The 12,444-nt window shown below is 41.4% G+C and overlaps 1 protein-coding gene and 1 long non-coding RNA gene across 2 annotated transcripts; both read left to right on the top strand.

The window, feature by feature from the left end:
- Window positions 1-5,601: 5,601 nt before the first annotated feature.
- Window positions 5,602-7,687, top strand: LOC132210672 (H-2 class II histocompatibility antigen, A-D beta chain-like). Its single transcript, XM_059651835.1, has 3 exons — window positions 5,602-5,704; window positions 5,871-6,191; window positions 7,320-7,687. Exons 1-3 carry the CDS (start codon window positions 5,650-5,652, stop codon window positions 7,685-7,687), a joined length of 744 nt encoding a protein of 247 aa, XP_059507818.1. The 5' UTR covers window positions 5,602-5,649.
- A 1,665-nt stretch (window positions 7,688-9,352) lies between these two features.
- LOC132210616 (uncharacterized) lies at window positions 9,353-12,176 on the top strand. Its single transcript, XR_009446752.1, has 3 exons — window positions 9,353-9,463; window positions 10,719-10,762; window positions 11,775-12,176. It is a non-coding gene; the product is annotated as an uncharacterized LOC132210616 (long non-coding RNA).
- The last annotated feature ends 268 nt before the right edge of the window (window positions 12,177-12,444 follow it).

A 12,444-nucleotide genomic window follows, 5' to 3' on the forward strand; every position in this document is an offset into this window, starting at 1 on the left:
ACAGGAAGATCAACCTCTTCTGAGGAGAAAAAAGATGAAAAATCAGAAGTCTTTTAACTTTAACACACTTTGTTCAAGTGACAGTTTAATGAAAAAAAGTAAGAAATCACAAGTTATCCCATTTACTGTTCTGATTCAGTAATTAATCTACACACACCGAAGCTGCTCGAACTGACTGTCTTCCTTGAACCACTGCAATTGGCTGATTTCTCTTTACGATGATAATGACCTCGATTTCAAGAGAATCCTCTTTAGGAACCACTTCGCAGCGATAAAAATGACTTTTGATGGTCACCAACTCTCACACATATTTGGGAAGAGTTTCAAAGAAGGCAAGTGTAATAATTGGCTATTGCATTGAACGTTTTAGGAGGCTTACACTCAAATCTGAATATGAGTTTGCTACTTTAACATATTGAGGCAGTTCTTTGCAAGTTCGATTAACGAGAGGACACCTTATGAAAACATTAAGAAAGCGTTTCTTTGGGAACTTCACGGTACAACGCGAATGCGATGTTTGACTTCGCAAGAGAATTAGGACCAGAGGAGCATAATTTCAGGGTACAGGAATGGTCATTTAAGACACACATTAGATCTTTTTTTCATCCAGAGGGCAGTGAATCTCTGGAATTCTGTGCCACAGAGCATTACTGAGGCAAACTGAAGGCTGACACAGGCAGGTATCTGGACCAAGGGCTAAAGGAACATGGCAAAAGGAGAACTCGAGGATTAACAGGCCAACAATGATCTAATTGATTGGAATGATAGAGTCAATGGGTTGAATGGCTTAATTCGGCTGTTATGATTTATAATTGATTAAGTTTTGAGCAGGAGGAATAGACAGACATGAGCATTTCATGAGAGAGAAAGCAAATACTGACATTACATGATGTAATAAAAATACACTTTAGCTATAGAAATTGGAGAAAATTACAGTCATGAAGTCCATCAAGGAAATTTTAAAGTTTCTATTGATTCTCCTTATGGAATAGGAAGAAAAGAATGTGAAGGTATTGATATGTCAATTGACATATCATTGGGTGAAATGAAGTGGCAAATGCCACTTGGATATTGCCTCTGCAGAACAGATGGCAGATAGAATATTTGCAATTTTGTATCCCCATCGAAGAGGTTTATATGAATTGTGATGCAATGAGCAAGCTTGTATCGAGTGCATGCGTCTTAGTTCCTGAAGCATGCTGGCAAAAATATCGAAATCCAAAGACCGAAAATGTCAGGGATCAACATGAAACGACCTAGACACAATAGCCGACATGATGCTGTCACCATCTCAATATGGCATAAAAACAATTAATGTACAGCAGCATTGACTGGATGAGTATGGAAGCGATGTATCTCCAAATAAAACACGAGACAAAGCATGACCAGCAGGTGGTGCTAAGTGCTTTATATCTGGCCATTTGGAACAATCTAAGAAATATCATGAAGAACAACAACTGCAAAACCTCAGTGAAGAAAGGCCAGGGGAAAGAAAATCCAGTTTAATTGAAATGAATAAAAACAAATATGATTCCAAGGAATTACTGAGACAGGATAAGGAGAAAGACAACTTTCCTAGGTAAAGTCAAACAGAATGAAACCAGAAAATAGATCATCATCTTAAAGTCGCAGTTTAATTTTAGATTACCTACAGTGTGGAAACAGGCCCTTCGGCCCAACAAGTCCACACCGCCCCTTGGAACATCCCACCCAGACTCATCCCCCTATAACTCACACACTCCTGAACACTATTAGCAGGGCGAATCCACCTAGCCTGTACATCTTTGGACTGTGGGAGGAAACCGGAGCACCCGTAGGAAGCCCACGCAGACACCAGGAGAATGTGCAAACTCCACACAGACGGTTACCCGAGGCTGGAATCGAACCCGGGTCCCTGGTGCTGTGAGGCTGCAGTGCTCACCACTGAGCTACCTTGCCGCCCCAAAACGAGATTCCTCGAAGCTCAGCCCTAACCAGGGCAGTAACTGGCTGCACCCGGAGTTGAACTCGGATCGCAGAGCTCAGAAGCCAGCGTGCTGACCACTATACCACAGCTGCCAGATTCTGTCGTACAGGCAAGCACTTTACCATCGCTGATGTGTGTGACAGTCAGGCAAATTAATACAAAGATAACAAGATAGACGTGTTGAAAATATAAATAGAAATAACTGAACATGAGTTAGAAGCCAATTCAGGGACATCTTTGCAGAGTGGCCACGTTTGGTAACTCCATATTCAAGGGTTTTCAGTCTCCTGGAAGAATAGGCAAAATTGTAAAGGAGATGAAGTAGTTTTGTTCACGAAGGCGAGTATCAGTGTACAACCTGGAGTGGATTCAGTTCAAGTGAAAATGCAAAATAGCACGGCAAAGACTTCATGGCTGGGGCTTTTCTACATGCCACTGATTTGCTTCACTATTGGGCATTTTGCGCTGTAAGTACAGTAGACTAGATTCGGAGAAGCGGTGCTTCACTTGGAAGGTGTGTCAGAGACCTTGGATATTGAGGAGGAAGGAAGTAAATGGTCAGGCATTACACCTTCTGTGCACAAGATGAAGGGTCTAGGCCTGAAACGTCAGCTTTTGTGCTCCTGAGATGCTGCTTGGCCTGCTGTGTTCATCCAGCTCCACACTTTGTTATCTGGCACGTAAGTAAGCGACTGGTTCTCGCATCCTGTTGAACGGAGTGGAAATGGCAGTTTACAGACCTTTGGGTGTGGGTTCTGGTGATCACAATGTCGTCGCCTCTACATTGCAGAGATTTTTTAATGATTGAGATTAGATTAGATTCCCTACAGTGTGGAAACAGGCCCTTCGGGCCAACAAGTCCACACTGCCGGTTGAAGCATCCCACCCAGACCCATCCCCCATAACCTGAAGCGCAGACTGAGGAATTGATTTGAAGAACATGTGCGTTTTTGTCTGCAAAAATGATCTTGAACTTGCTGTTGCCGATCACTTCAATACGCGAGTGTTCGCTTGCGAGTATCTTTGAATCGGGCTTGCTGCAGAGCTCCAGCGAAGTTATTGCAAGCTGGATGAGTAACATCTCATTTTCTGTCTTGGGACACTGGAGCCCTCAGAACTCAATATAGACTTCAATCCTTTAAAAGGATAAGTACCTTCTCCCCTCTCCTTACCCCAAACTGCAAACAACATGAGCTGCTATCATAACCAACCCATTGTAAGCTACCAATGGTCCAGGTCATGAGGAAGAAGCTGATTTTGGAAGAAATGCTGACAAGAGTGTACAAAGTTATTAGAAGTTTTAGTAAAATTGAAACAAAAGAATCACAATGCTCTGTAAAATAGTCTAACGCACCTGCTTGCATTGTGCCAGGAATTTCCACATTGCTTGATTACAATGAAGATTTTTTCCTGAGCAGGATATTTTGTGATCTAGGTAGTTTAAAATCAATATTGTCAGGGGCATTGATGCACACATGTAGAGCAGATGAGCCGCGAAGCTGGCCTGCCTGGCTTACAGTTAAGGAAGCTATTGTGCAACACTAGATCGCTACCCCATGTCCTCCATTGCATCTACACAAATTAAGTGCACGTGTTTTTATGGTTGCATAATTTAGCAAATATTTCGAATTAATGATTCTCCAAAGGGAGAGTCACCCTTTATTTGGACGGAGTGCTTCGCACCACTTCTCATAAGGAAAACATGCAGGTTGCGCCCTCGAGATGCAACGTACCGCTGCATTTTGTCTTTTTTTTCTTTTTCACTATTACTTCATCAGAATTTGTTGCATTTCTCCGCTCAATTCAACGTGTTTTCTGCTCAGTTTTCAGTCTGTCACATCAAACTCAAATGACTCCATTCGAAGGCGCATGTCTGTTATAAATCCCTATGACAGTGGCTGGTAATATAATCACCATTTCTCGATGGATCCTGCCCTTCGGCATTTCAAACTATTGATAATGCTCTGCAGCTTCTCCTCTATTATCCATTACAATCAGGTTGCATTCATTGTCAGGCCGTGGAACAATATCAGAAAGTATAGTTCTGAGAGAAGTTTGTTCACCCAGACATTGTGAGCCTGTGGAATATTCTGTAACAGAAAGCAGTTGAATGTTTTCATGAAGGCGTTAGATCCCCTTTTCTGAGGGATAAAGAGGTCAAAGAGTGTGGGAAGGAAACAGGAACAGGGTATGAATTGGATCATCGGCCACGATCATATTGGATGGAAGAGCAGGCTTGCAGAGCCAAATGGCCTTAACCCTGCTCCTATCTGTACCAACCTGGGTTTCGAAAAGGCAGAACATATCTAATTTATATGATTATGACTTTACTAAAGAATGGGCAATGTTGATGAGGACAATGCGAGTGTTTTGGTATCTGTGTAATTTCTAAACATTTCAAACACTGTTACAAAATAGGGCAGATAACAGGCCCGTTATTCATGGAATCAAAGCAAAATGGTCGTAGTCGCAGCAATGTCAGATACCAGAGAGAATCGCAAGCATACAATGTCAAATTAAAGGAACACTTTCAAATGGAGTTCTGCAATTGGGAGGACCTGAGACTATCTGCGCACTGCTTGGTGAAATTGGCAATGTTCAGAGAGCAAATGATTAGTGTGATATCCAATTTCAACGGCGTTACTATAATGATAATAACAGTGTACCAAGGCAAGGATATTGTGGCGCAGAATTTGCAAGAATGATAAAAAGAATTGAAATTCTTGGCGTTTTGTGGAACGATTTAAATTCCAACTTCAAGCTGCACTCAATTGATTATTTTAGAAGTGCATTCATTGTCATTAAAAAGAAACGCGGCAATCGACGTGCGCTGCCAAAATCTGCGAAAAGCAATCAGCTAAAAATATCAGGGAGTCTCTGTTTTTATGATGATCGGAGCATAAATACTAGAAAGAACGCCAATAATTCCACAACTCTACTTTCATAAAATGAACTCAATGGATTGCTTAACATTTGTTCGACCTTGCACAAAGTTTAAAGTTGCATTGGAAATCCGGCATCCCTGCCGTTACAGCGTGCCAACGTGTCTGTCCTGGTTTTTGTGTTGCTTTACAGAACTGTATCTTCCACCCAGAAAATTTTAGCACTGAGGAAAAATTCCAACTCACTGAGAGATTACTTCCCAAAAATTTGCCTGATTCCATGGATGGAAATGAGTGGTGAAGCCCCGTCTATTGCCGTTCAAGACGAAAAAGTTGAGAATTCAAACCACGAGAGTTCTGAAGGGAATGCATAATGGCCAACTGAGCCCATTGACAGAAACTCCAAGCATCAAAGCCTCCGATTATCGAAAACGTGAAAACGATGCTACGTGATCAACATCTGTGGTCAAGACCTGGATGTCCTCATTAAAACAGTGATGGAGCCAGATCTACCTGCGTTTAGAAAGAATATGGGCATTAGCAGCGTTAGTTAACTCTGCATTTGAAAATCAAATGTCTTTTGCTCTTTTGCATTACTTGATAAACACGATTTCAGACGTGACATACACACAGAAACTGCAAAATAGCATTGACCATACGAGACTCAAATTACCGACCGCACTCACAGGATGTTAAACGTCATTGCCACGTATCTGATACAGTGAGCAAACTGGAAACCCGTCTTAGCAGTTACTAAAGCGCGTAGCTGCACAGCGTGGTTAGAACAAACCATCATTAATAATGCCAGCGAGGATGATTTTTTTCTGCCTGACACTACTCGAGTTTATTCTTGCTGGTACTTTGGTTTTTGATTCACAGAACTGCTTTAATTCATTAAAGACTTTCGATGCAGCTCCTCCTTCCATTAAATAATCTTAATTCATCTATCTTGTTAAGAACTTAACTCTCCTATCTTTATGCCGAATACGACAGTTAACTATGTTTTATTTTGTTTCTGACAGCTGCGGACCACACTTGTTTTAGGGTTACTCAAATACCTAAAAGAGCAGCTGCGAACAGACGGGAAGACATTACCTTCTACTGTACATTCTCCATTTGTCAGCAAAGTTCAAAGCCAAATGTAATTTGGTGGAAGCAGGTTGGGAATGAACGTGTTCAGATTGAAGCCAGTGGTAGACAACAATTTGGATTTGAAAATGAAGCAACAGCGTTCCTTAGCTTGCTGCGCGTTGATATCCAAGATTCTGGACATTATCACTGCACGGTGAATTACCAAGGAATCGGTCAAAGAAGCGGAACCCCGTCCCAGCTATTTGTGCGTGGTAAGTGAGAGCGACACTGTCTGAAATAATTTGAAATAACAAGATATTTCCTGATCGCTGATTTCACCAATATTGGCGGTTAAATCGTGTCCAGTTATCATTTATACAGGAACCTACCCTTGATATTTCAGTTCCGTTGAAAAAAAGTAAAATTACACGATCAATATCACCGGTAGAAAACTGAAGCTTTTATAAATATTAACAATTTACGCTGTAATTCTAAAGACAGCCTATACACTATGTGCTTTTTGCCGATATACAAAACTTCCGATGTACATAGGCAACAAGAAACCGCTTTGTCAGGCTATTCGTCCACAATTCTTAGTCCCTGGTATGTTATTGAAGTCGTGTGACTGCCCGACAATTATTTTTTCTGAGATTGAAGATTCTAGAAATTTATTCTCACATTAATTTCACGTCATAATTTGAAAATCAGCATGAACTTATTTCATGAGTGAAGGAATCGATGCAAAAGAAACACAGTTTGACAGATACAAGTAGGTACAATCACTGACCTAGAATAAATAAAACAACGCAGAGAATCTGTAGCAATAACAAATTTGCTGGAAAAGCTCAGCAGGTCTGGCAGCATCTGTGGAGGACAAAACAGAGTTAACGTTTCGGGTCCGGTGACCCTTCCTCAGAACTTAAAGTTCAACTGATTCAATGTGTTTTGTCAATTGAAATGCCTTGTTTTTGAAATCCGACTGATACAGTGATCTTGGGGTAATCGGCAATCTGCAACTTCACCGCCGTTATGCACTTGAGCTTAAAAAAAACACCAGGGCAGACGAGCACAATTTGCTTTGTTCCTTTCTTGTGCGCAAGCTCAATTTAATTAATTTATTCAAATATGCGACATAAGCATTGCGAAGCATTTTGTAGTTTTGTTCTGCCGAGGAAGGCCAAGTATTGGATTTGATAATTCAAGTAAAAATGGATAAAAGCCGCTGCCTGGAGAGCTATTTGTTTCATTAACTGAATGCTTGTGCATAAAATTAAGTTGAGAAGAAACTGCACTTCTGAGCATTGTATTTCTAGGAAAGCATAGCGTCTGTAAATCAGCCTCAAATTTAACAATTTCTGATTTGTTCCAGTAACTTGGCTTTGTTCAATCTCTGCTTGCAGTTGCTCCAGTCCCACTGAAAATTACGCCCAAGTTTCACGAAGAAAATTCACTTGTGTCTTTGACCCTTCTGTGTGAAACAGCTGCATTTTATCCGGAGGATTTCACCCTCGCCTGGTATAAAAACGGCACGAAAACTACAGTCGGTATAAATACGAGCAAGGTGCAGAACAGTGAGGGACTGTATGAAGTATCCAGTTCTTTGGTTGATCCTCATCCTCCCTCAAGTAATCTCAAGTATACCTGTGAAATATCTCACATCTCCCTCAAGACGCCTGCTGTTGTAACCCACAGTATTTCCACATTTGGCGGATTCCAAAAAGGCGAGTTAGTTGCTGTCAGTTTTGTTACGAAATGCATCGTAGAATAGTGCAACGTGTGGGCCTAATCCGCAGTGGTTTCATGGAGATGTATTTAAATGTATTATACTAAGTTGACATCTCTGTTGTAAGAGCATCAAAACTTATTTGGTATTCTATTTCTTTGACTTTTGAAATAGTAATTATGTTCAGAATTGAGCTGATCTATCCATTTGTTTCTTCCTATCATTTTGTCCACGTTCACCTTCTTTGCCCAAGCTATGCCTACCTCTTTGTAGGTTACGTGGCACAATCCCTCTTCTGTACCTACACTGGTCCTAAACATCACTTTTTCCTCTGTTACATTGATGACTGCATTGCCATCTCCTTGTGCTCCCATGAGGAGCTCGAGCAGTTCATCCACTTCACCCACAGACTCCCACAGCTACCTGGAATACACCTCCTCCCACCCACCTTCCTGCAAAAATGCCATTCCCTCCTCCCAATTCCTTTGTCTCTGCCACATCTGCTCCGAGGATGAGGCATTCCACTCCCGTACATCTCTGATGTCCTCGTTTTTCAAGGATCGCAACTTCCCTGCTCAATGGTTGAGAATGCCCTCGACGGTGTCTCCCGCATTTCCCACAACTCATCCCTCACACATCCTCCCTGCAAAAACAACCAAAACAGAATCCCCCTCATCCTCATGTACCACCTCACCAACCTCCTGATCCAATGCATCATCTTCCGACACTTCCGCCATCTGCAATCCGACCCCACCCTTAAAGACGTTTTTCCCACCCTCATCTGCTTTTTGGAGGGACCACTCTCTCCATGAATCCCTCGTCCGCTCCACACTCCCCTCCAGCGCTACCACACCGACACTTTTCCCTGCAACCACAGGAAGTGCTACACCTGCCCCTACACCTCCCCCTTCACCCTCATCTCAGGTCCCAAGAAGACTATCCACATCAAGCAGATGTTCACCTGCACATCTGCTAATGTGGTATACTGATCCACTGTTCCTGTTGTTGCCTCATCTACATCGGGGAAACCACGCGGAGGCTTGGGGACCACTTTGCAGAACACCTATTCTCAGTTCGCACTAAACAACTGCACCTCCCAGTTGCGAATCTTTTCAACTTCCACTCCCGTTCCGCAGGTGACATGTCCATCCTGGGCCTCCTGCAGTGCCGCAACGATGCTACCTGAAGGTTGCAGGAACAGCGTCCTATATTTCACTTGGGAACCCTGCAGCCCAATGGTATCAATGTGGACTTCACAGGCTTCAAAATCTCCCTCCCCCACTGCATCCCCAAACCAGTCACTTTCTGGATTACCCCAATCCAGAAATTGAAGTGGACAGTTGAGAAAATGCTTGTGATATCATTCCTCTAAATTTAAGAAAGCATAATTAGTAAGTAAGAAAGCTCGAGAACAACAGTATTTTGATTCATGGGGAATTGACTTATCTCATATTCCTACCTTTCCGAAACAGTCCTTTGTGTTCCATAAATTGACAATCTATTCCAGAGATTGATTCAGAATTTGCCATGTTGGATCAAGAATTCACTTCGATATTTAACAGAAATAATCTTTGGCAGTTCAGCTTTTTCATTGTCCTTGAATAGCGCTGTGCAGTTGAAAGTATCATCACATTTTAAGCAAAGAACTAAAGTGACAATATTTTTAATTTAATGATCACATGCAAATAATGTCTTCTTTATCCTGCAGACAGTATCAACAATTCACTGGTCATCTGGCCTTCAGTTCGTTATGTGATTTTCTCGGCGCTTGTTGTAATTCTGTTCGTGTTTGGGACTACAAAGTACTTGAGGATATCAGAAGTAAGGTCTACTATCAAAGCTTGCTTTTCGCACAGGGCCTGGGTTCATTTGCCATTTCTGGAAAACAAGCAGGATACTTATTAGGGATAATTCGAATTGGTTGAAGACTGAAAAATGCAATCATTTTGTTCTTTTTTCCCCCGCAAACGTGGATTGCTCCAAAGCCACTTAAAAACACAAGAAGGTTCTTGGAAACATGAGTGAACCATTCAGCCCCTTTGGGCCTGTTCTGCCATTCAAAGAGATCATGGTTGATGAATGGCTTAACTCTATATCCTTGTCCCTAAACACTTTGCTTAACAAAAATAAATCGATCCCAGATTTAAAATTAAAATTAACTTCTATTTGTTGAAAAGTCTTGCAAACATGTGCATAGAAGAGCTTCCTCACATCTTTCTTGAATGATCTTGTTGCAAGTTTTAGAGTATGACCACCAGTTCTAGAATCCACAACCAGCAGAAGTAGTATATGTTACTGACAAAGTGTGAAGAGGGTCTTCGGTCCGCCTCCTCCTCTCTCCCTATTTATTTCAGAACCCTCACCCCATCCCCCTCTCTGATGAAGGGTCTAGGCCCGAGACATCAGCTTTTGTGCTCCTGAGATGCTGCTTGGCCTGCTGTGCTCATCCAGCTTCACACTTTGTTATTTGGATTCTCCAGCATCTGCAGTTCCCATTATCACTGATACTATATTACTGACACTCTCTTTTGCTGTTAATGTCGTAAAGCCTTCAATTAGATCATCTCTCAACCTTCTAAATTAGAGAGAAAATAGTCTTAGTTTGTATAATCCCTCCATGTAATTAAATCCCTAAAGTCCACAATTATCATTCTGGTAATTGTACATCATACTCCTTCCAAGGTCAATGCACCTTTCCTGTGGTATGCTGCTCAGAACCGTTCACAGCTCACCAAAATGTTTTCAAATGTAAACAATGCTCACGTGTGTTAATTTCCAAAGGCACATTTCAGTTTTCAACATGAGAAATGAAATTTATCACAATAAATATGAAGTAGGTAATTCGATGCTTCTGTCAAGTAATGATTGCTCCTTGAAAGAATGGAGGATTAATAGCAGATTCTGATGTTGCAACCGTCTGATCTCTGCGAGCAACATAATCAAATGTATTCTGCCTCAACGGAACATTCACATCCTTTCTCTAATACTTTGATTCAGAAAAATGCGCTCATTTTCTGCATGGAAACTGAGTCAATATTTTCATCACTCAATGCAATTATATTTCATTGGTTTGCAGGTAAAGAAGAATGCACAAGGCAATCAGACTGCCATGTCAATGTGGTAAGTTCATATCATCATCATGCTTGGAGTTTGAAATGTTTGGATCAATGGCAATAATGGAAGAAATATACATTAATAATGACAGAACATTTTATATCTATTTATTGAAAGACTATTCATCTGGTATGTGTGTGTTTCAGAGCCAGGTTTGAAGCGCAATTTGTACAACTTGTATTACTGATGAAGGTTGGCAAGTGGATCTTCTTTAAAAAAAAACCGTAATCATATCTTTGAGAATGTTGCAAGGTTGAGTCACGTTTTAGGGTTGAGAACAAATTTACTGTCTAAACCCATTGCATCTAACACTTAACATTATGTTTCAGCATGAATATGAGGAAGTTTGAATTGTTGCATTGAACACTGAGATTAACATTGTCTTCATGCAGATATATCTATAATATGGATTCTGCAAGGGATGTCGAGTCTTGGTTAAATATGCTTAGTCCTTGATGTAGAAAATCTTCGAGACAATGAAAAGGACACTTATTGAAGTGTTGTTCTTGTCCTCACAGGAAGCCATGGCGGAGGTTTCCTGCAATAGACTTAGGCAAAAACAGGAGAACTCCTAGACATACGTTTGAAATAGAGAAAAACATGCCTATTGAGGTAGGGCGGAGTGGGAGAACACAAAATCAGGATAAAATTGTGATTCAAGATAATAAAATGTGAGGCTGGATGAACACAGCAGGCCAAGCAGCATCTCAGGAGCACAAAAGCTAATAAAATGTGAGGCTGGATGAACACAGCAGGCCAAGCAGCATCTCAGGAGCACAAAAGCTACTTGGCCTGCTGTGTTCATCCAGCCTCACATTTTATTATCTTGGATTCTCCAGCATCTGCAGTTCCCATTATCTCTAAAATTGTGATTCAGCCTGACAATGAAGGCATTTGCTTCTATGGACATTAGCCAAATGTCATTTTGAAGCCTATTTTTGTGTCCTTCTGATTAGTGCTTTGCAGAAAGTTTATAAAAAAGGCCAATTAATAACATTTCCAAATAATATCTTTACAGCTCTCCATGTTGCTATCGGCAGTAAGATGACATACAGTCCTCTAAAGTTCTCTGTTTCTGCGAAGAAGGCACAGAGATTGCTTGAGCTGCAGACTGAAAAACAAAACAAAGTAACAGAAGATATCCATGCACAAGCAAGAAATAACAAGGCTTAAATATTTCAAGGCAAAAGATTATTCTTGGACTTGGACTGATCACAATCGTTGGCACTTAGAGCTTCAGGCCTGCACAGTCTCACCTCTGTGCGAATAAAGCATTACCGCAATAAAGCAGATAGACATAGCGAGTACCTATCCTTTTAATGGCCAATTAATCCCTATTATTGGTTTTTAAGAACACCAACAACCTGCTTTGAAAGTATGTTTGAAAGACACTTTGCTTGAAGCAGAGTAAATGAGAATTGCAGGAGAATCCAAGATAACAAAGCATGAAGCTGGATGAACACAGCAGGCCCAGCAGCATCTCAGGAGCACAAAAGCTGGCATTTTGGGCCTAGACCCTTCATCAGAGAGGGGGATGGGGAGAGAGTTAGGGTTAGAGTTAAACCCTAACCCTATCGCCTGTCCCCGTCCCCCTCTCTGAAGAAGGGTCTAGGCCTGAAACGTCAGCTTTTGTGCTCCTAAGATGCTGCTGGGCCTGCTGTGTTCATCCAGCTTCACACTTTGTTATC

Source organism: Stegostoma tigrinum, chromosome 16, assembly GCF_030684315.1.
Source record: "Stegostoma tigrinum isolate sSteTig4 chromosome 16, sSteTig4.hap1, whole genome shotgun sequence".
NCBI classification, from domain to species: Eukaryota; Metazoa; Chordata; class Chondrichthyes; order Orectolobiformes; family Stegostomatidae; genus Stegostoma; species Stegostoma tigrinum.

Coding starts and splice junctions, on each gene's coding strand:
- LOC132210672 (XM_059651835.1), top strand. CDS start 5,650: ATGCCAGCGAGGATGATTTTTTTCTGCCTGACACTACTCGAGTTTATT. Junction 5,705..5,870: donor ACTCGAGTTTATTCTTGCTG/GTACTTTGGTTT, acceptor TGTTTCTGACAG/CTGCGGACCACACTTGTTTT. Junction 6,192..7,319: donor GTCCCAGCTATTTGTGCGTG/GTAAGTGAGAGC, acceptor CTCTGCTTGCAG/TTGCTCCAGTCCCACTGAAA.